Raw genomic sequence first — 23,434 nt, 5'->3', positions numbered from 1 at the left:
GGCCCCAAGCCGTGTAGGGCTTTAAAGGTCAATACCAGCACCTTGAATCTAGCCTGTAAGCTACCTTGCTGCAGAAAGAAAAGTAGCATATTGAGGAGAAAACTTCCAGTCTGGCCTTTACCCTGCTGTACTACTTTTCTGTTTTCATCAAGATTTTCTTGTCGAAGAGGAAACATTCAAAAACTGTATTTTTCACCTGTGTTGTAAAGTGGTACATTCCATTCTACCACCTCACCTGCAGAACTTGCTGTGTGTGTAGAAGAGGATAAGGCTTAGGGTTGTGGGAGGCTTGCAGCTTTTAAAATTGTGTTCCATCTGCCAACATGGAACTGCTCCAGTTGAATTTCACCCGATTTTGGAGGGGAGATAGGAACATATACCAAGTCAGACCATTGGGCCACCTAGCTCAGTATTGTTTGCACAGGCTGGTAACGGCTTCTCCAAGGTTGCAGGCAGGAATCTCCCTCAGCCCTATCTGGAGATGCCAGAGAGGAAACTTGGGACCTTCGGTATGCAAGCATTCAGATGTTCTTCCCAGAGCGGCTCCATCCCCTAAGGGGAACATCTTGCAGTGCATCAGACATGTAGTCTCCCATTCAAATGCCAACCAGGGCAGACCCTGCTTAGCAGAGGGGACAATTCATGCTCGCTACCACCCAGACCAGCTCTCTTTTCTGTAGGAGCTGCTGTAGCTCAGTGGTGGCACCCATGTTTTTCATGCAGAAGGTCCCAGGTTCAGTCTCTTGGTATCTCCAGGTAGGGCTGGAGATGCACCTATGAAGTCTGGAAAACTGCTGCCAGTCCATGCAGGCAATGTTGACCTAGATGGGACAATGGTCTGATTAGGTACAAGGCAACTTCGTGTCTCCCTATTATGTTACATTGGTAGGATGAGTGCCTGTGGACCATGCTTCTTTCCATGCCATCAGGAATGAGAACCCTGAGACCACATGGGAAGAGCCTGCACTGCCACTTTCCCCCAGGCCAGCATGAACCCAGTTTTCCAAGGGTTGATCCTGGCATGGGGAGGGGTCACTGCATGCCCTGTGGGGCTTCTTGCATACTATGGGAAGGAGCAACGCCGTTGCTGTTGCCATATCATTGGGGTAACTTCAGAAATTGGCTTTGGAGGCCCAAACTGACCCTCTCAATATTGTGTCTCTGACAGGATCAGCTACCAAGAAAATCTGATGCCAGTATCAGCAGTCCTGATGGTGGATTATACCGTGGAAGCGTCTCTGACCATGTGCGTATCGACTGAAGTATCAATCTGTGGTTTGTTTGTTTGTTTATTTTTTTAAGGAGAAAGGCGTTTTCACTGCCACACAAAATGAGATGATGAAGCAGGGGTAGCCAGCCTGAGGCTCTCCAGTTGGACTACGACTCCCATTATCCCCAGCTGTAATTGATTGTGATTGTCAGTGATTGGAGTTGTAGTCCAGCAACAGCTGGAGAACCTCAGGTCTGCCACCCATGTGCTAAAGCATGATGTGTGGTACTTTGACAGATCTCCTGGAGGAGAGCTGGGCTTGTGGTAGCAGGCATGAATTGTCTCTTGCTAATCAGAGTCCCCCTGGTGTGCTTTTGAATGGGAGACCACATGTGAACACAGTAAGATATTCCCCTTAGGGGATTGGGCTAGTCTGGAAAGAGCACCTGCATGCTTGCATGCAGAAGGTTCCAAGTTCCCTCCCTGGCATCTCCAAGATAGGGCTAGGAGAGACTCCTGCCTGCAACCTTGGAGAAGCCGCTGCCAGTCTGTGAAGACAATACTGAGCTAGATGGTCCATAGTCTGACTCGGTATAAGGCAGCTTCCTATGTCCCATCACAGCTCACTTTTACATGTGCAATGAGGACAGTGCTATTCCAGTGGTCTTTTCAGGACATTGTGCGTATGTATGTATGTATGTACTGTTGTGAATGCTGCTTTTACATACCTTTTTGTGTCTTTTAAGTTGTTTTGTTTTTTTGTTTTTTTGTAAGCCACTTTTAGTAGAGTTCTATACAAAAAGGCAGAATACAAATCTTGGAAATGTACATGTATAAAAAAAATAAGCCCCAGTCCAGAGAATGGATGTGCTTCTGAACAGAGGCGTATCTAGGAAAAAAAGCGCCTAGGGCAAGCACTGAAATTGCACCCCCTGTCCAAGCATCTGACACCCATCTTTCAGATAACTTTACCATAATATCAGCTGAAAAATACAAGTCAAGCTCGTTAATCTTTTAATATTTCAAAAACTATTTAGCAGTGGACGTAGCCAGACCAAAAAATGCTGGAAAACTACAAATTTCAGTATGTGGGGGCTCATGAAATACCCAAATACTGTGTGGAGGTGTACCTGGAAAACTAAACAGAAGTGCCTGTCTAATTCTCTACTATGCATTGTAGCATCACCATTACATAAGTTTTAAAAATCAATGGAGAATTTGACTCTTCCCATATACTCTGTAAAGTAAACTGTGTCACTGCTTGGAATATATTCTAGTCTTTCAGAAAGACAGTTAAAATGAGAGAAAGAAAGCAAGAAACTCCCAGTGGGCCTTAATATTAAGGGTTTCACACGGATTCAAAGACAAACTCACCATTAATAGCCATATTAGCAAGACATCACATTTAACTCACTTATCACAAGAAGCAAAGTAAGAGCAAATGAACACAATCCTAGCTCATAAGCATCAGCTCTGTATTCACAAGCCCTGATTCTCTGTACATAGTGCCAATCTGAATATGTGTACAGTGACTTATATTATATATTATTATTATTATTACTCGTAGCCCCTTCGGGGGGCTTCCTAAAGGCTGGGGGGGGGGTTGCAAAGATTCCCCCTCACCCCGCTGGCCTCTAGGGCCTCGCAGGGACCATTTGAGCATGTGCAGTGGCCGTTTTTAAAAATAATCTTTTTTTTTTAAAAAAAAAGGCCACTGAAAACAAAATGGCCACCATGCATGCTTAAATGGCCTCTGCAAAGCCTGGCATGACCTAGAGCCTCACAGAGGCCATTTGAGCATGCACGGTGGCCATTTTGGTTTTGGCAGCCATTTTAAAAAAATAATTAATTTTACAAAATGGCGCCCCCCTTCAAGTGGCGCCCGGGGCACGTGCCCTGCCTGCCCTACCCCTAGATACGCCCCTGCTTCTGAACTCACCCTTGTCATCTGTTTGGCCACTGCTGAAAATGAAGTAGTCAGTATGATGTTTTTCTGGAGTTTTGGAGTTTTTTAGGTCATCTGGTTAAAGTCTGGAACCTACCTGAGAAAATGGTGTGTTTCTATCTTTCATGGTTTGGTCTGTGAGTTTCATGTCAGTGAGGGCTTGCAGTTTGCACGCAGCTTAACCTCTTATCTGTCTGTGACTCTAAGCTTTTCCAAACTCTATGAGGTCTCATTCACCATGCTTTTCAAAGGGAGAGCTTTCCCACATTTTCCAGGAAAACAATGAATTTTTCTGAGATTTTGGGTTGTTTGTTTGTTTGTTTGTTTGTTTGTAGTCTAGACAGGTCTGGAACCTACCTATGAAAACTGCATGCTTCTGTCTTTTTTTGGTTTGGTCTAGGTGTTTTATATCAGTGAGTGAAGCCCGAGCAGCTTTATATTATAGATGTATACTGGAAGGTCTTCATTAAGAGACTTCATTAAGAGACCCCTTAGACCTTAACTGAATTTATGTATATAACTTGAGTGCCCAGAATTCCTTGGGACAGAAGTTGTTCTAGTCAAGCAGGATTAAAACAGAAATTCTGGTAGGCTTCTTACCAGGCATTCACTGATATGATGAAGGATGTTCCCAAAAAGATCTAATGAGGGACTTGTAACTCATAGGAAGCTGCCTTATACTGAGTCAGAGCTTTGGCCCATCGAGCTTGGCATTGCCTGCGCTGTGTGCTGGCAGCAATGCAGGATTGCAGGTAGGGGTCTTTGCCAGCCCTACCTGGAGATGCCAGGGATTGAATGAAGGACTATCTGCATGTAAAGCAGATGCTCCACCACTGAGCTAAAGCCCCTCTCTTCTCAAACTTAATCACCCAAGTTGTTACTCTGGCCTGTCTTTTAACCTTGACAATTCTCCATCTTTCTCAACTCTGGCTGTATTGCAGAACCCAACGGAGGCTCCAGTCATATTTTAGTGGGACAGTCATGGGTGAGTCAGCGATGAAAAGTGAAGCTGATGTGGGCAGTCCCATCCAAATTGGCTTCAAGGTAAGGGATGTCTTGAGAGGTGAGGCTACTTCATCAGAGACTGCTGGGCTCTGAGCTTACGTGGTCAAAAATGTGTTTGGGTTTCTTTACCTTATCTGAGCTTCCTCTGGGTCACTGGCTGCTTCTATTGAAAGCATCTAGGGCACAAGTTCTAATCTTGTAAGCAGGATAATTAACTAACTAAAGCTTGATGTGCAAATGAAAAATTCCCTCTACCCACCACTTATATGGAAGCTGAGAACAAGTAAACACAGAATTCTTGCCAAAAAATTTCTCTCTCTCTCTCTCTCTGTTCCAACTGTTATGAAAAATACTTAAAAAGACCTTTGCCCTTCCATTTTGTATCCTAAATTAATGAGAAGACCCCCTAAGTAATTGAAACCAACACTGCTCAAGTGCAGAAATGCCAACAAAACTTTTAAATTAGGCTCTTCAAGATTACTCTTGGGTCTTGAACTTGTTTGACTAAGATGTTTCTACTCTGCTTGTACTCCTGTAACAGGGAGCAGTCTGCATATTCCTAAGCCTGATGAACAGGCAGATTTTAAGAACCAGCACCCGCTTCAGCCTGAAACTGCTGCAAGTAGGTAGAAGGGAAGTGGTGGTTCCCGGTGAGTGCACGCTAGGTCATTGGAACCCGCCAATGTTAGTTGGAGAATGTCAAGTCCCCTCCCCCCGCCACTTCCCGACCTTCTCTGCCTAACTTCAGGTGTTGGTTACAAATATCAGGAGGTTGAAGGGGACCTGACGTTCTCCACCCAACATTGGCGGGTTCCAACACGGGTGGTGGGGAGTGTGCACCTGCCTGGAACCACTACTTCCCCTCTACGTACTTGCAGCAGGTTGCCCGAACCTGCCCTATATGTGATGTATGGTTGAATGTATCTTTCTACCCCATTCCCAGGCTTTTTCTTAAAACCAAAAGCGGTATTGAACCAAGCAGTGGCCGGAGTTTTGTGTGTGTGTTTGGCTGTTTGTGTGTAGAGGAATTGTGTCACCCTTCCCCGCCATTGCTTTGTTCTGTCCCCAGCTGCTTTTCCCCCTGCAGGGGAAAAGATAGTGGTAGCTATATTCTTTCACTGTGCAGGGGTGGGGTAGAGGGGGTGCAATTTGGGAAAAGCAGCTGGGGGGGGCATTTTGAACAGAAAAATGGCTGAAGAGGAATGGGTTAAGCCAGGACTCTGCTTAACAACAATAAAAAATATTTATATACCGCTTTTCAACAAAAGTTTTCAAAGCCGTTTACATAGAGAAATAACAAACAAATAAATAAGATGGCTTCCTGTCCCCAAAGGGCTCACAGTCTAAAAAGAAACATAAGATAGACACCAGCAACAGTCACTGGAGGGATGCTGTGCTGAGGGTGGATAGGGCCAGTTACTCTCCCGCTGCTAAATAAAGAGAATCAGGTGCCTCTTTGCCCAGTTTACTCCAGTTAGCAGTGCTTAAGGCAGTCTCCTGAGATTACTTAAAGGAAGAAGTTAGGGGAAAGAAGCATGAAGCATTGAGGCTATTCCCACGATCAGGCAAAATCGGGCCTAGCCCGAGAGCGGACTTAGCCTAGCCCGATTTCGCCTGACTGTGAGAACCACCGGGCTTGCAGGTGAGTGGTTAAGCCGCTTAAGTAACCCTCCCCTAAGCCCAGATTAGCGGAGCGAGCTCTCTGCTAGGGGTGTGCACGGTCCAGAGTCCCCCCTGGTCCGGCACGGGGGGGACTGTTACATTAAGCGGGGGGGGGGGGGTTGCTAGCTCTAGTCTCTTTAACCCTTAAGGAACAACAACGGGGGCAGGGGCGGCAGGGAGGAACTCTGCCGCCCCAAGAAGATTTTTAAAAGGACCAGCACCAGAGGGGGAAGAGCAGCGGGGGGGGGGAAGTACTACCACCACCCCGCTTAAAGTAACAGTCCTCCGCCCATCTGAACCTCCGGACCGCCGGACTTCCGAACTGGTCCGGAGGGCTTTAACAGTGTGCCCGAACCGAACCATGCACACTACTACTCTCTGCTAACCCGGGCTCTACGATCGTGAGTTGAGTGCCGCAGCAGCTCACAAATAAACCCCCCGACCGGGAGGCTTAAAAGCAGCCTTCCGGCTCGGGGGTCTCTCCAGCATGCCCTGCGCACTCACGCAGGGCATGCTGGAGCTTCCGTGGGCCGCGCAGCCCCTGATCCCCCCAGCCCCCGCAGTCGTGTGGGTGGCCGGTTTGGCTGGCCGGAGCAGGCTGACTGCTCGTCTGCGGGGACAGCGGGCTTAGCTCTCTGGGTTATTGGTTAGAGCGGCTTAGCCCGCTCTCCCTGCAAACCCTCTGGAGGTGGGTCTCGTTGATCGTGAGACCTGCCTCTATTTGTGTGTCACATTTTCTTTCCATAATGAGTGATTATTGGAAAAGTTTTTTTTTTTTTTTAAATGATGCAAGGAGGATTGAATCTAGTAACCTACTTGCCTGGAAGGAACAGGTACAAGCCCTGCCTCATTTCAAGGCATTTATACCAACAGCTATCCCAATACCCTGTTACAATGAGCTTTGCAGATCGATTAATTGTGAATTATATGGAGGGTTTGTCAGTTTTTGTCTTGATCCTGCTGATTCTCAGTTTCACTTGATCGGCCTGCATTTTGTACTGTATCTGGAGAGAGTAAATCGTTCCCCCCCCCCTTGCACCAATAAAGATGAAGAAGTTTTCTAAACTTCTATCCAGTCTTCTGCTGGAATGAAGGTGACCTGCTCCCCAGTCATTTTAGTTGTCTATGTTATTTCCCCCACCTTTTAATGACCTCAATCCATTTTCCATCTTGCCCTTTAGGTGACCCAAAAGGGTGAACCTTTGGATTCCCTGGGAACAATTGTGTTGGGCTTTGAATGGCCTTATGAAGTCAGCAATGGGAAATGGCTGCTGTATCCTACGGAAATTCTGGTCCAAGGGAATAAGACCTGGCGCTGTGAACCCCCCGGGCAGGTCATCAACTACCTCAACCTCACAGTGAGTTTGCTCTCCACCTCCATCTAGGGCCAGCCCTGCTGTGAAGCAGAGTGGAACAGTCTGCTTCAGCTGGGGGTAGTTTGTGGGTCAGCTTTCATGGACGGCATGGAAGCCCACCCAGCACAACCCTTCTCCACGGATGGCCTGTCAAGGAAGTTACGCTTCGTAACTTCTGCTTCTGCTCAGGAGCCTAGCCTCAAGAACTGTTGATAGCTGTTGCCTTGGAGAGAGGTCTGGGACTTGGCTTCCTGAAGACAAAATGGAACAAAATTGCCACATCTAGCAGGGAAAGTTCTGTGGGTCACACAGGTGTAGCACAGTGGTAGAACATCTGCTGGGCCTGTAGAAAGTCCCAAGCATTTCCATCCCTGGCATTTCCATTTAGGTCTTGGGAAAGACTCTTGTCTGAAACCTTGGAGAGCGAAAGGACACCCCACTGCTTTTTCTCTTCTCTTCCTAATAGGAAAGGAGAGGGGAGGGAGAGAGTGCCATTTGGTGTTCTCTTCCAGGTAGCAAAATGTCATGAGCTGTCTTGATCTCCATTCTCTTCCCCTTCTTGTTTTGAGTCCAGAGTGGCCAGCCTAAGGCTCTCCAGCTATAGTTGGACTACAGCTCCCATCATCCCCAGCCACAATACATCCCGAGACATAACTCAGTGGTAGAGCATGTGCTTTGTATGCAAAAGGTCCCAGCTTGACTTTTGGCATTTCAAAGTAGGGCTGGGAAAGATCCCCGACTCAATGGCTGCCCTCAGCTCAGGTCAGTTCAGACTCAAAGGTTCTAGGAAGTAGCCCTCTGCCTTGGGGACGGGGCCACAGCACAGTGGTTGAGCATCTGCTTTGAATGAGCCAGGTCCCGGGTTCAGTCCCTGGTGGCATCTCCAGGTAGGGCTGGAAAAGATTCCTGTCTGAAACCCCGGAGAGCCACTGCCTCTCAGCACAGACAATACTGAGCTAGCTAGATGGATGGATGATCCATAGAAGGCGGTTTCTTGTGTACCTTGGGCTGAGAGTTATTCCCTGTTCCCTTCTGTACCTTTATAGTCTTCTGCAACATGTATCATTTCAGGAAGGGAAATATGACCAGTTCTTCTCTCTTTCCAGCTCGACAGTAGCAGCACCTCGAGACGGAGGAAGCGCGAACTGGCGGCATCTCCAGACGCTGAGCTTCCTGTCACCTTGGCAGCTTCAAAGAAAGCCAAGTCAGAAACGTCACTGGTGAGCATGTTGCTGCGCTTCGTAACTTCTGCTTCTGCTCAGGAGCCTAGCCTCAAGAACTGTTGATAGCTGTTGCCTTGGAGAGAGGTCCGGGACTTGGCTTCCTGAAGACAAAATGGAACAAAATTTCCACATCTAGCTGGGAAAGTTCTGTGGGTCACACAGGTGTAGCACAGTGGTAGAACATCTGCTGGGCCTGTAGAAAGTCCCAAGCATTTCCATCCCTGGCATTTCCATTTAGGTCTTGGGAAAGACTCTTGTCTGAAACCTTGGAGAGTCACTGCCAGTCAGTGTAGACCAGGGATTCTCAATGTTGGGCCACCAGGAGTTATTGGATTTCAACTCCCATAATCCCCAGCCCCAGTGGCCTTTGGTTGGGGATTATGGGAGTTGAAGTCCAATAACATCTGGGGACCCAACGTTGAGAATCCCTGGTGTAGACAATACTAAACTAGATGGACCAATGGTCTGACTCAGTATAAGGCAGCTTCCTATGTTCCTGTGTAGTAGCTGAACGTGTGATTCTTGGAAGCAGTCTAAGGATGTGCCGAAACACAATTTGGCTGTCTGAATCGCGGGCACCTCTCTTTAAAATTTAGGGCTTACACAGCCCCTTTAAAGCGGAGGAGAACCTGCTCCCCCTCCACTCGCTGCCATCCCTAAAGCTGGGAGTTGTCCCACCAGAGCACAGGCATAGCTGGGGGGAGCACCAGGATGGTGGCAATGGTGGTGAGCAGAGGAGGAGCAGGTACGGACTTGCTCTCCTCTGCTTTAAAGGGGCTGTGTAAGCCCTCAGTTTTAAAGGGAGGTGCACAGGATTTGGACCGTCGGTTCGCATTTCAGCACATCCCTAAAGCAGTCTGTAGTCAAGTGGAGGAGCATACAGAGACTGGGGAAGACTGATCATGCAGGAGTCCTGGCTGTGGCAGGCAACAAAATGTTAGGCTCTGAACTGATTTGGAAGGGGAGGACTTGGGCAATGTTTTTACCACTGAACTGGTCTCACCCACATTTTGAAGAATTGTCAACATGCTTCTCTTCACCATCTCCTAGCCCTTAAATCGCATTAGCATCACTTCAAAAAGAAGAAGAAGAAGAAGTCAACAGTTCTTCAGCTTCCACAAATTGCATGGGCGGGGAAGCCCTCTCACTTAATTTTCAGTAATTCTCCTATAATTCCCTTTGACCCCAGAGCTGTTCGAAAGGAACGTCTCGCTGCATCTGGTTTGAGTGCCCGCTATGGGACGCTGGATCCTCTACACGTGTGATCGTCCGAGCCCGGGTCTGGAACAGCACTTTCATTGAAGTAAGTGGTATCTCACCCCTTGGCTCTGGTTTAAAGGTACATGTCCACCAGCCCTTCCCCTTTTTATTATAAGATATGCCTCAGAACACAGTACAGCAGGGGTTCTCGAACTTGGGTCCCCAGATTAAGTTTGACTACAACTCCCACCATCCCTAGCCACAATAACCAAAGGCCATTAGGTCATTGACTGATGCAGTCTGTTTCCCATTCTGAGTTGTGCCCTGATTAAGGCTGCACTGATTCCATTTCAAGCAAGGCAAGCAGGCCATGCCTGCGTCTGACTGTGACTGTGGCAATGAGCTGTTTCAAGCAGGGAAGTGCTGCCCCACTGGGTGCTGGTTAGGTGCTGCTTGAAATCCAGTCACTTAACTCCTGCATTTAACAGCAGAAATATTCGGTCCCCATACAGGAAAGGATGGATCTTAGCTCTTCCATGCAGATGTGTACAGATGTACAGGAGATGCATGAAGAACAGATCCAGGAGAAAGAGGGACCAGTATATCTGGTTTGGATATGCCTTCAAGGGATTTTACCTCCAGAAACTGGACATCTTGATATTCAGGCTGTAAAATTATTATTATTTATTATTATTTATTCGATTTCTATACCGCCCTTCCAAAAATGGCTCAGGGCGGTTTACACAGAGAAATAATAAAACAAACAAACAAATAAGATGGATGGAAATGACAAGCCATGCTACCTAGAGCAAACTGTAAAATTTTCTACTGTGAATTTTCTTAGCTTGAAAAATTAGGAATTTGAAGACAAAACTTTTTTTAAAACCTCCTTTCTTGCAAACTTTTTTACAACAAAGAATGGTGAATTTTAGAGAAATGTTCCTTTGCAAAGTCAACTAAAGTAAAGTTGTGCCGCTGAGTCAGTGTCGACTCTGGCGACCACAGAGCCATGTGGTTTTCTTTGGTAAAATATAGCAGGGGTTTACCATTGCCATCTCTTGCCCAGTATGAGATGATGCCTTTCGGAACCTTCCTATACCACTGCTGCCCGATATAGGTGTTTCCCATAGTCTGGGAAACATACCAGCAGGGATTCGAACCAGCAACCTCTTGCTCCCTAGGCAAGCTACTTCCCCTCTGCGCCAAAAGTCATCTACCCGTCATGTATAAGTATTAAACTTGCTTGAACATATGACTTTCCACCTATCTTTCTAAATATATGATTTTCTTCTTTACCTGTAGGATAGTCTCAAGGTAGCTTGGTTTTACTTACATTTTTCTCTGGGACTGAACTTGGTCCTGACAGGGTACTTCCCCTAACTGCTGCACAAAAATAAAATAAACATTTGCAGATATTTTAGACACTCCTAAAACTTCTCTTAACATAATAAAATGAAAACATTGATCCCCCCAACCCCCGCCGCTTTGCCCTCATAATTTATGCAACTTTTACATTTTTGTGGATTATTAACATAGGCACGGTGGTTTCTACCATTAAGAGCTATGCCCCAAAACTGGGAAAGGTTCATAGCTCCATGGCAGAATTAATGCTTTGCATGTAGAAGGTTCCAGGTTCAGTCCCTGGTATCTCCAGTGAAAGTATTCCAGGTGATAGGGTTGTGTGGAAACCACTGCTTGAAGCTAAGGAGGGATGTAGCAAGTCGGAGTAGACCATATTGTACTAGATCAGTGTTTCTCAACCAACGGTCCACAGACCAGTGCTGGTTCGCGAGGCATTGGGTACCGGTCCATGAGGCATCACTAATTAAAAAAAAACACACACACCCCAAAAAAACCCAATTTCAAGCCACCGGGAGCTCTCTGGAGCTCATTTCCAGTCAGTTCTTGCTGCTGGATAACATTCATTTCCTTGAAATGAACATTATCCAGGAGCGAGGAGTGCCTGGATATAAGCTCCGGAGAGCTGCCTAAAATTGTTTTTTTGGGGGTGCCTGGGGCTGGGGGCGAGGGGGGCGACCCCCTTGCTAACAGCTTGTGCGGGAAACTGTGCACGAATAATGTACCAGTCCATGACTCCAAAAATGTCGAGAAACACTGGACTAGATGGACCTCTGCTGTGATGCAACATTTGACCTCTTCATATGCTTATAATTCAAAGGGTGGGAGGCTGTTGGAAAGAAGTTAATGCTGCTCCTCACACCCTTTTCTGTCCATCCCTGTGGAAATGTAGGATTACAACAACTTTGACCGTGTGAAGGTGGATGGGCAAGCTACACTGTTCCTCAGGACAAATAGTTCCACCATCAACATGAAAAACCACACTGTGGGGGTGAGTGAAATCCAATTCAAAAGATGAGGCAACTCCCGAAAATCACGGAGTCCAGCCTGCTACTAGCCCCAGTGCAAGTTATTCTCAGCTTTGGAGCTCCTCCCTCCCCTATGATTTAAACCTCCGTAATTAGGGATGAGCAAACTCTACCAATTCTTTTGGATATCTAGAAGGCCTATGTAGACCTGACCCGATCTAACTGGAAAGTTGTCGGAATGGGCCAACATGGCAGTGGCAGCACCAGAAAAAATGGGGAGTGGGCACAGAAGGGGCAAAGTGCATTTATGGGTGGGAGAGCCACATCCACATATTAGATTTCTGAAATAGAAAAGTGAGGGGAGGCTATTGTCTGGGAGGGGGCACTTGCCCACCCATGTCTGCCCTCTGGAGCCACCCTGGTGGCCCCCCCAACTGTTTAATTGGCCTGAGCTGAAACCCTGAAATTTCACCACTGTTTTATTGGCTCCCCCACCCTTTCCTGCCCTCTCTCTGTCCCCCTCCCTTACCAGGGACTGCGGTGGGGGGGGGTGCCAAGGGACACAGCTTTTTGTTCTTACGGAGCACTGGAGATATGGCTGCAGAGGCACTCTTACACCTGGACTTTGGGGCCGAAGTCCAGGGCCTCAACACCCTTTGGGGCCCCCCAAATTGTCTCTAGTCTGTCCTGGGTGGTGTGGTTTGTGCCCTCAAGAACCTACGTGTTAAAAAAATGGTGCTTAAGTTTCAGCGGACAGGGGGGGCGGGCTCCAAAGGCCTTGAGGTCCAGGCTCCCAAATTACCTTGGTGCAGCTCTGCATGGCTGTGCCCCTGAAAAGAATCCCAAATCCCACAATCCACTGTGCCGCTTGGGACCTAAAAGAATGCAAGGGAGACATTTTAAAGCAGAAGCTGCAGTGAAAGGCAAGCAGCTGCAGTGACTGTCTCCAGTGGTCTGCAGGAGCGAAGAGGACATTGTGCTTGCTATCCCCTGGCCCCCATGCCAACCTCAGTAAGAGGGGGGAGAGGGTGGGGCAGGGCAGCTTCTATTGGGCCCAGCAGGGGTGCTCGGACGCTGATGGATTTCTGCACTGACAGTGGGAGCTCAGTCGGACATTCCGATACTAAGGCTTCCTGCTGTCGTGTCGTGTCCGAACTCCATCCGATAATATCCTACAGAGGGCATATCGGGTCTGACATACCTATCAGACTGGCACGATTTATATCTAATTTGTTAATCTGGTAAATCTAACTTATTTTTTTATGCCCCCACGCTCCCCTCACGAACCTAGGTGTAGTGTGGGGTGAAGTCATTAACCCTCTATTGCCGGGGAAGCTTGAGCTGGGACTTGGTGGAGATGGGGCGTTGAACCCAATACAAGCTACATTTGGAAGCTCATTTCTGCAGAGTGCACTGCTTTGCTAAATGTGCAAAAGTCTCTGGTTCAATCATTTGCTTCAGCCATTAGCTTGTTTGGGAGCCTTCTTAGGCAAGCTGCGATCTCTCTGATTCAGGATACCTTTCCCTCGCTTCGAGCTGTGCCCCTCCGCACCCCGCCACAAAACCACGACCCCAACACTGCAATTCGGAGATAATAATACTGACCTACTTTTCAATGTGCTTGTAAGGATGTCAGTGACACATTCTGTGCACTTTGGAAAAGGGGCAATATAAATGCCAAGCTGTATTCTGATTAAGTTTGTGCACAAGGCAGCATGTAACCCTGTATGTGATCATGTGTCTGTAGCTTATGCTGCTTCCAGTTCTCTGGAGAGGGGTACTTGCACACTGTCAATCCCCTAAGCTAGTGGTTCTCAAAATGTGAATCCCCCCCACAAATGTCGGACTACAACTCCCATCACCCCCTGGAGCTGGTGGGAGTGGTAGTCCATCCCTATCTAGGGACCCAAGTTTGAGAACCCCGGCTTAGGGGATTAACTTTGGGGCTGAAGTCCAGGGCCTCCACAGCCCCTGGGGCCCCCCAAATCCTCTTTAGTCTGTCCCAGGTGGTGCAGTCACCTGGCAGAGCATGATGATGCTTAATTTGCAGGGGAGGGGGGCCTCCAAAGGCTTTTAGGTGCAGGCTCCAAAATTATCTAAATGCACCTCTGACCCCGGTTCTAAGCCATCTACCTCTCCTTCCGGCTTTTTCTCATGCACACGGCATCACCGTTTCCCCTTTTCCTGTGTGTTCAGTTCTATGTGGACATAGATTCCGAGCTGAGCGATGAGCAGCCGGCTGAGATTGAGCTGTGGCTGGTGTTGGTTGCTGCTGCTGCTGGACTTCTGCTTTTGGGGCTCATCGTCTTACTGCTGTGGAAGGTGAGAAGAGAAGAATGTGAAACCGGATAAATCAGGGGAAGGGGATGGCGGGTGTGCCAGCTATGCTTTTCTCTCTTTGCCCTGGCTTCAGGTGCTTCGTAAATGTTGATTGCATCATTGGCTGCAGGCAGATGCTTCTGCAAAGCTGCCAGCAGCTCCTGTTGACCTAGGGCTGCAGCAGGGCAAAGGATAGGATTGTTTGCGATCTGCTGGCAGAGCTGGCTGCCTGAGGGGTATCTCTGGAGCTGACATAAATACCTAGATTGGCCAATGATTGGGCTGGTCCTTCTTGAGAACAAAACATCCATGCATCAGGCCACAGCAGAACCGGTCAGGGCAGTTTAAAATGGGCCAGGCGGAAGTAACCCCTCATCTTTTAATCGGTAGCTAGGTAATCGGCTCCGAGCAGGGGCGTGACTCTGGTATTGGCATTTTGCTCAGGCATTTAATGTTGGAGTATCACCAAAGAGCAGCTCAGTGCATCAGCAGAGTATTCGGTACCCTCATTCTGTACCATGGAGAAACCAGTTGAATAGATCATTCAGATCTAAATAGCTTCTTAATATCCTTGAGCTCTTTGGTATCTGATCTGGGAATAGATGCTAGATTTCAGTCACAGGGTCTGTATACTGTCCCCTGCTAACTGAGCAAAGAGGCACTTTAAAAGTGGCGATTCTCTTTATTTAGCAGGGGGAGAGCAACTGGCCCTATCCATCCCCAGCACAGCATCTCTCTAGTGGCTGTTGTTGATGTCTATCATATGTTTTCTTTCTTTCTTTCTTTTTTAAGATTGTGAACACTTTGGGGACAGCGAGACATTTTATTTTATTTATTTATTTATTTATTTATATCTGTGTAAACCACTTTAGGAACTTTTGTTGAAAAGCAGTATATATAAATATTTGTCGCATTCGTATTGCAGCAGCCCACATGTTCCTTGAGATTTCTTGAGCAGTTTACTTTGCTGGCAAGGGGCAGGGTTCAAACTGGAGCATTTAAGCATGCACATACCTGAAGCTTTACAGAAATCATCACTGTGTGAATTGGTTTCTCAGGGCCAACTCATACATTACCCTGTTGATCAGAGAATGTGTGCATTCAAGGCATGCCCGTCTTTTTGTATTAGCCTCCAGAAAAGGGAAATAAATGACCTTTTCCTGGCATTTATTTAAGGGAGAAATGCAAACAAATTCCGGAGTAGGTAAAAGGCCCCTGATGTTCCAACAAGAAATGAAAAAGCTCTAGTTTTTAACAACATAATTTATGTCGCTCCCTTCCTTTTCTGAAAAGAAGAATATGGGTTAGCTTGATCATACCAAGAGTGTTTCATAACTGAGTTCCATAAGTGTTCTGCAGTTTTTACCTAGACTAGTTACTAAGCTCCAATACCAGCCTCATATCATGCTTAGTGTCTTGCTATGAAACGAGACTTGGCCATCTGCAATTCTGCCCTTTAGGCCTTAGGAGCTAGAATATTTGAGCTGGCTGTTTTTCCGTCATCCCACCCCACACTGTGTCCCTGCTGCACCTGACCTCTGCCCCCTGCTTCCTCATAGTGTGGTTTCTTCCGGCGGGCAAGTACACGAGCCATGTACGAGGCCAAGGGCCAGAAAGCCAAGATGAAGATCCAGCCATCTGAAACTAAGCGGCTGACCGACAGCTACTAGTTCCTGTCTCGGGTGGAACACTGCCCACCCCTTTGCCCTGTCTCTTGGTAAATGGATGTGGGGTGGATGGGGCAGGGGCCTCTCTCTCATTCACTGTCTCTGTCAACCTTCCCACTTTTTAATCCTTCTCAGAAGACCCTGGCTTGGAGAGCTGTAGTCCAGAGTTAAGTGAGAGAAAGTAGAATTTGGACACTCTGACTGGTCTTGGAAGATACCTGGAGCCCATCACACAAGTCCTTAGAACCTTCTCATAAGCCTAAAAGGCTGTTAGTTGGTGATCGTTTTTGAACAAAAGCTTACAAGGCTGCTCAACTTCAGCCCTCCCGCAGATGTTGGCCTACAACTCTCACAATCCCTGGCTATTGGCCATTGAGGCTGGGGATTATGGGAGTTGTAGTCCAAAAACAGCTGGGGGGGGGCCTAAGTTGAGCAGGCCTGATGTAGTACATAACAAAGAAGCCAATCTTGTGCAGAAAAAGTGGAGGTGGAAGAGGGGTACAGAAGAGTTGACGTAGAACCCGGGGCCTGCTTTTTAGAAAGAAATACCCAGTGGTTAAAGTCTGTGTCACTGGATGACTTGTTAGTGGATATCATTGGAAATTGTTGGATCTGATCCAACAAAAAATGGTTTGGAGGATCCAACATGCCCCCACCCCTACCCCTGGCCAACTATCGGAATGGAAATCCAACAATTTCCCAGCAGTCTGTGTCTTTCCCCTGCCCTGCCCGAGAAGCAACTTGTCTTTTGCATGATCGAGTTTTGTTTTATTTATTTGTTTATTTGATTTCTATACTGCCCTTCCAAAAACTGGCTCAGGGCAGTTTACATTAAAATAAAAACAATTAAAATCAATTAACAGTTAAAATAAAAACCTATAAAACCAATAAACAATTAAAACATTTAAAACAGTTTTAAAACCCTGGAAAACTAGGCCAAATATTTACAGTTTAAAAGCAATGTAAAAACCCTGGAAGGCCAGGCCAAACAGATAGGTCTTAAGGGCGCTCCCAAAGGCCAATAAATAATTCAGATTACGGATTTCTGCTGGGAGTGCATTCCACAGCCCAGGAGCAGCTACAGAGAAGGCCCACCTTTGAGTCGCCACCAGACGTACTGGTGGTAACTGGAGACGGACCTCCTCAGATGTCCTCCTCTGTGTTCACACACACACCCCCTCAACTTTTAAATTCCAGCCTTCCCTGCCGAAAGACAAGGGGGAGGTCCAAGAGATATGTTGAAACTGTGACAGAGTTCCAAAACGATAGGAGGAATTTTAGTTGGAGTTCTAGCTGCTGGGGTTCTCTCATGTCATGGCAGAACTCTTTCTGATAATCCACAACAGCGGGCATATTGGACCCAACGTGTTTGACGGATCCAACATGTTGCATAGTCTTATTGCTTACCCCAGCATAGTGTTATGTGTATCTGTTTAGTATGCAGCAATTAAGGCCCTTCAGCCTTTTGAAATAGACATGGGGCAATGCCCCCCAACTGACTCCAGGAGCCTCAAGGTGTGAAACCCAAAACACATCTGACACAGGAGATGTTATACCTGTATTTTCCCCCGGCAGCCCAGCGATGCCAATGAAAACTTTCTTATTCCCCACAGTCCCTCTTTACAAAAGAAAAACTACGCAGATCTGGACCAATGAAATTGCTAATGCAATGTGCAGGTTGGCCTTCATAGCAGCTTCAGGGTAGGTCAAGGTAACGTGTGCCGTCAAGTCGATTTTGACTCCTGGCGCCCACAGAGCTCTGTGGTTTTCTTTTGGTCGAATATAGGAGAGGTTTACCATTGCCATCTTCCGGGCAGTATAGGAAGATGCTGAAAGGCATCATCTCATACTGTGTGGGAGATGGCAATGGTAAATCCCTCCTGTATTCTACCAAAGACAACCACAGGGCTCTGGGGCGCCAGGAGTTGACACTGACTCGACGGCACAACTTTACCTTTACATACAGCACCAGCCTAATCCTGACATCTCTCCAACATCAGATCAGCTCTTGTGCATCTTTTCGTTTGGGGGCCCACTTGGGCTTCCAGGTTTGGAATGCCAGTCCTGTCAATTGCAGCGTACAGCAGCCTATGCAGCACCTCTGTCCCCAAGTATCCTCGTGATATGCCACTGAAAACACACTTAAGGCTCTCTACCAGGTGTCAGTCTGTCTGTCTGAACTAACTATTTGTGTTGCTAACTCAAAAGTTCTTTCCTTAGGCCTCAATAACAACATATTTCTTGGGTTGCTTCTGGGATGTCACCTACTTCTATGACAAGGGTTCTTTCTCTTTTTACTCTTGTTCTTTCTGTTCTTTCTGGGTCAATCCAAATGACCATTCCAATGTGGTGTTGAGGTGGAAAAGGCCGCATGGGCTGAATTCTTTGGCACAGTGCTCAGTCTTGTGAAAGCGCTAATCTGCATGCTCAGAATTGCATCTCCCCACCTGATGAATTAGCCACCTAATGGCACAGCGGGGAAATGACTTGCCTAGCAAGAAAGAGGTTGCTGGTTCGAATTATTGGGCAGCAGTGATATAGGAAGTTGCTGAAAGGCATCATCTCACACTGCGTGGGAGGATGCAATGGTAAACCCCTCTTGTAGTCTACCAAAGAAAACCACATGGCTCTGTGGTCGCCAGGAGTTGACACCCGACTCAAGGGCACAAATTTACCTTTATCTGATGAATCAGCACTTGAGGTTTTCCATTGTCATTCCGCACTCACCCCCATCAGATAATTCAGTTCATTATCTACTTGATTCGTCACCACTGAAGGCGGCACAAAGTAGTCTTACCATAACTAGCCTTTGTAAATCCTCACTCAAGGGTTTTTTTGTTTGTTTCTGAGTCACCGTTTTGTTGGTTGACTATCAGAAAACGTTTTAATGTGCAGGATGCAGAACATGGTGGACCTCAAGCGTGCTATGTTGACCTGTGCATAAGAAGAGTCCTGAAGGATTCAGACTAGGAGCCCACCAAGCTGAGCATCCTATTTCCCACAGTAGCCAATCAGATGCCTCTGAGACACCTACAAGTAGGGCATTAAGTCAAGAGCCTGTCCCACCAAATGATATTCAGAGGTATACTGCCTCTGAACATGAGGTTCTATATAGCCATCATGATTAATAGCCAGCGATAGATTTCTCGTCCATGACTTTGCCTAATTCCCTTTTAGAACCACCTCAGCTAGTGGTCATCATCTTGTGGCATTGAATTCCATACTTCAGTTATGTATTGTATGAAGAAATGCACTCTCCTATCTATCTTGACTTTCCTGCCAGTTAATTTGATTGGATGACTCCAAATTCCAGTTTTGCGAGGAAGGGTGCAAAACATGTGCTTATTCGGTTTCTCCACATGCTTCCTGATTTTATTAATCTCTATACAAACCTCTGTGGATGTGCTAAAGATCCAGAACTGAAATCAGGGTGGGAAGCTCCGTTCAAATCTTCAAAGACTGTGCTTGTAGAATGAATGATGTGCAAAATCAGGATAATTTGTATGATAACTGGCAATCTAGGAGTCTAGGACTTAATCTAAGTCACATGCCAGTGCCAAGATTTGGAATACGTGAAGCAATTTAAAAAGAAGAAACAAAGAGTTCCTCTTACCATGACAGATGCTTTCCCCTCACCCCCTCTAAAAAAATCCAAACAAATGTACTCTCCATCCCACTGTAGGACAAAGCAAATCTTAACCCCAACATCTCTTATTATAGAAAAACATAATGACCACAGTGTCAGTTCAAAGGAGTTGATCTTTCCTGCCTTGTGTCTATAAACATACATTTACATGCTTTACCTCACCAATATTGATCTGCTTTTTTGGAAGAGTTTTTTTTAATCAAGAGTTTTAGCATTCTGGTTGTGCTGTAAAGAGTGGTTGTGCTTGGTTCCTCAGCCTTCACATCATCTTTGAACTTCCACCTAGCCAGATTGTCCTTCACCACTGGAAAATGGTCAGATGAATTGGCCTTCTTGGCTACCTGTTTCCTCCACCCTGAAAAAAAACCCCTTCTTGCTCTTCTTTTACCTTGCTTCCTCTCTCTCTCTCTCTCTCTCTCTCTCTTCATTGTTGAATTTTTTCTTCCACTAATGTCTTTCCCCCCTCTTCCTGCATAGTGCAACTTTTTCAAGCGAACCCACTACTACCGAATCATGCCCAAGTACCATGCCATTCGGATCCGGCAGGAGGAACGTTATCAGCCAGCCGGTGGCTTTCTGCCTCCAAAGCACAAGAAGCAGTGGGTGACAAACTGGCAAGAGACGGGGAGATACTACTGATGCCTGCTGCCTTCTTCCCTGTCCTCCTCTCTCCTCATGGGCTGCATCGCTTTCTTCTGTAAATAGTGCTGGACCAACAAAGGAACTGCTATTTAAACCTAAATTATATGACCCAGGTTTGGTGGTGACCCAAAGCTTTCTCCAGAAACTGTGATCTTAAGGAGGAACTGATCCTGCACGATGAACCCGCTAGGCATATGTGAAACAATGCAGTGAGTGGATCACGAGGCACAAAGGGGCAATTTTTTCATATGCACTGGTGAATGCCTTTCTCTCCCCCCACCCCCAGGGCTCTTAGAATTATATTTCTGTGTGACAACAGGTATGGAATCAGTGTAACTTTGCACTGGATATATGTCCCATCGTGGCAGCACCTAGGTTCTTACTTCAGTAACTAGAGACAAAGCCCTTCTTTCTCACAGCTGGTTTCTTGTGCACAGTTGCAATTTCACCAGATTATTTTTATTTATAACGTTTGTGCTCCACGGTTCCTCCAAAGAGCTCAGAGCAGCTTCCGTAAGGCTCACAGGTGGTCTTGCAGCTCACAGGACCAAACCTGCCTAATCTGCCTGGCTTCAGCAGCACAGAACAGTGTCATGTGCCTTCAAACCATTCCCTGTGCTCTTCGGAAAGGCTCCCCTTGCCCATGCCTGCACTGACGCAAGCTCTTGTTTATTCATAGAATAAGATTATGTGCCTATCCATGTCTTCAGTGCATGAGTCCTGGAAAGTCACTGCTGAATACACACTCTTTTTTTTTTTTTTGTAAAGCCATGCTTTCTTGCAGACTTGTGTATGAATACTGCTGTATAAGAAACACTTGTGCAAGGCACTTGGATTGCCATTGGCGCCTCACCAGCATCCACTCTAACAGAAATGCATGCTAAGCCGCAGCTTTTAGTGCATCTGCTCCAGAGGCACTTATGCAAGGTCACTTGTGTGTAATCACCCTTACTTGTGCAAGGGTGGTCATTTGATTTTGCTCATGCAGCTGTGTGAGGTCACTTGCCAATGCAGATGTGTACATGCAAGGTTACCTGCGGTTGATTTGAATGCACACATGTTTGTTTTCTTTTCACACAGTTGCTTATTCACTTTTCCTTGCTGACGACCATGGTTTTTTATGATAAGAGCCATTTCTCATTTTCCCAAAAGCCTCATTGTGAAATTACATGTCTTCTGGAGAAATGGATAAATAGACCTCTCACTAGAAGTCCTATTCACATGCTGTGTTCAACACACATGCAATCTGTGTACAGTGTGTACATGTACAGACCTGTACGCATGTATTCACATGTTCAATGCATGTACTCACATGTTCAACGCATGTACAACCACAAGTACAGCAGCACCCTTCCTATCTATACCATGCATTTGAGGGACCTGTACCCAGTTTTGCTTTTAAAATGAACGTATGTACAATCATTCACACAGAAACATGTACATGTGTATGGACACTTGAACACGCAGCATAATGTCTGGGGACTATAGCTGCCTCTCTTCATACTGATGAACAGTAAACACTGGATGTATTGCCACTGGAGTTTCTATAGAGTTGAAACTACTGAACTTTGTATTAGTCACTGGTTTTGTGTGTTTCTTTTGTTTCATGTACCTCCCCTCTCATTCTTCAGAGCAAAGGGGTGGTTTTACTACTACTGTGGTTCTGCTTCTAATCTATGGAGTAAAAAGAAGTTTTCTGGGTTTGAAATGCAGAGGGGGTGCAGATGTTTTTACATTCTCTCTGAAATGACGTGAAAGTCATTTGCTGCGCTTTGGGGAGTGCTGGGGGAGTGTGAGAGGGCTCTGGCCAAATGGATTAAGATGTTTTAATCGGAATGTTCATTTGAATTAGAGATTGGCCCTGGCATCTGTTTTCAATGTCAGTGTCCCTCAGTGGAATATTTAAGTCAATAATAAAATAGTGCTTGACTCTGAGCCTTTCTTTCACTCCTGAGCAATTGCCGCCAACTCCCACCTGCATGAGATGGGGGATGATGAGCTTCCAGGTCAGAGAAAGCAACTAAAAGGCAGGCTTGAGGCCTAACAGCTCCCATCTTGGACAATACGCAGTACCTGAAACTGAAAGTGGGAGGAAGCACTGCCTAGAAGCTGCTTGCTGTCAAAGGAAGGCAAAAGGGCAGAGCCTGTCCCCCACCCACTGGCTACAGATTCTCCACACACATTAGAATGGGGGAGGGTTTGGGGGCAACTTCTTCTATGTATGCCAAAACTTGGTGGTGCCAGTCTTTCCTAAAAAGCACTCCCCTTTCATACCTGTGGCAGTTGGAAAGTACATGTGCATGAGTACTTAAATTGCTGTTCAGTTTGGAACAGCCCTCACATGTCTGAGAATGAATGAAGCTAGTTTTGCATTTAGGGACCTTCTGAACCCATCTCTGTTTTCAAGGTTCATTTTTAAACATTCAGAGAGCATTGGCTGACATTCTGGATTTCTAATGTGTGGTCACTCATGCCTTAACTTGTCACAGTCCCTGTCTGTCATGCAAGGGTGGTTGTTGCCATGGTTCCCTGCACAAAATTGGTCCCACACTGAAGCAAAGTTGGGAAAAGCAAAAGCTCCCTTTAAAGCTTTTCCTTCCTTCCACATGTCTCACAGGCAAGGAAACCAGGATGTTAACCATGCATTCAGTTTTAAAGAGACCAGCTACATCATATCTGCCCTCTGCTTATCCTTCCCCATCTCCCAGCTGTATGTATTAAATTATTAAGAATGTACCTATCTATAACTATGTATATAAATAAATAAATATATATATATATTTGTTGCTCACTAAAATTTATCACTGTTTATGGTACTGGAGAGCTTGAGTCGTTGTGCCTTGGTTGTAAATAAGCTTGAATTCTTATTTTATGAATAAAAAAAGTCTCCAATTTGTAACTTCTGACTTCATTCTTTTCAAAATTGTAACAAATTAAATCCCCTGAACTCATTCCAGCTACAGATATATTTGTTTATACACTCCAGTGAGGATGAAGTCTGTTAAAAACGAGTTGACTGGTGTATACTGCCTGTTTAAGAGCTGACACTAGCAAAGCGCCTATTAGCCTACTGGTAATGGGCCATCCACTTCAGAGCAGCCTAGATGCTGTGGTCGAAATGCTTGGTCACAACAGCTACCAACCCAGGAAAGAGAAGAAGAAAGCAAAGGTGGCTTCATGGTCAGGAATATCTGATGTTGTTTTCAGAGGCTGTTGATTCAGGTCGTTGCTAT

At 46.3% G+C, this 23,434-nt stretch overlaps 1 protein-coding gene across 3 annotated transcripts in view; it reads left to right on the top strand.

Moving 5' to 3' along the window:
* Positions 1–23,094, top strand: part of ITGA3 (integrin subunit alpha 3) — a 110,487-nt gene extending 87,393 nt beyond the window's left edge. For 2 of the 3 annotated variants that reach the window (XM_053265318.1, XM_053265320.1), the window contains 8 exons: positions 1,169–1,246; positions 4,097–4,199; positions 7,004–7,180; positions 8,284–8,397; positions 9,590–9,703; positions 11,852–11,950; positions 14,124–14,249; positions 20,037–23,094. In XM_053265318.1, coding sequence (XP_053121293.1) covers positions 1,169–1,246; positions 4,097–4,199; positions 7,004–7,180; positions 8,284–8,397; positions 9,590–9,703; positions 11,852–11,950; positions 14,124–14,249; positions 20,037–20,198 — 973 coding nt within the window. In that variant the 3' untranslated portion in view covers positions 20,199–23,094. Of the gene's footprint in view, positions 1–1,168; positions 1,247–4,096; positions 4,200–7,003; positions 7,181–8,283; positions 8,398–9,589; positions 9,704–11,851; positions 11,951–14,123; positions 14,250–15,805; positions 15,964–20,036 lie in introns of all 3 variants that reach the window. The other variant, XM_053265319.1, reaches the window with a different exon arrangement.
* Positions 23,095–23,434: the final 340 nt, after the last annotated feature.

Source organism: Hemicordylus capensis, chromosome 6, assembly GCF_027244095.1.
Source record: "Hemicordylus capensis ecotype Gifberg chromosome 6, rHemCap1.1.pri, whole genome shotgun sequence".
NCBI lineage: Eukaryota > Metazoa > Chordata > Lepidosauria > Squamata > Cordylidae > Hemicordylus > Hemicordylus capensis.
The sequence above is the reverse complement of the archived record's forward strand: the minus strand, read 5'-3'. Positions and strand labels throughout refer to the sequence as shown.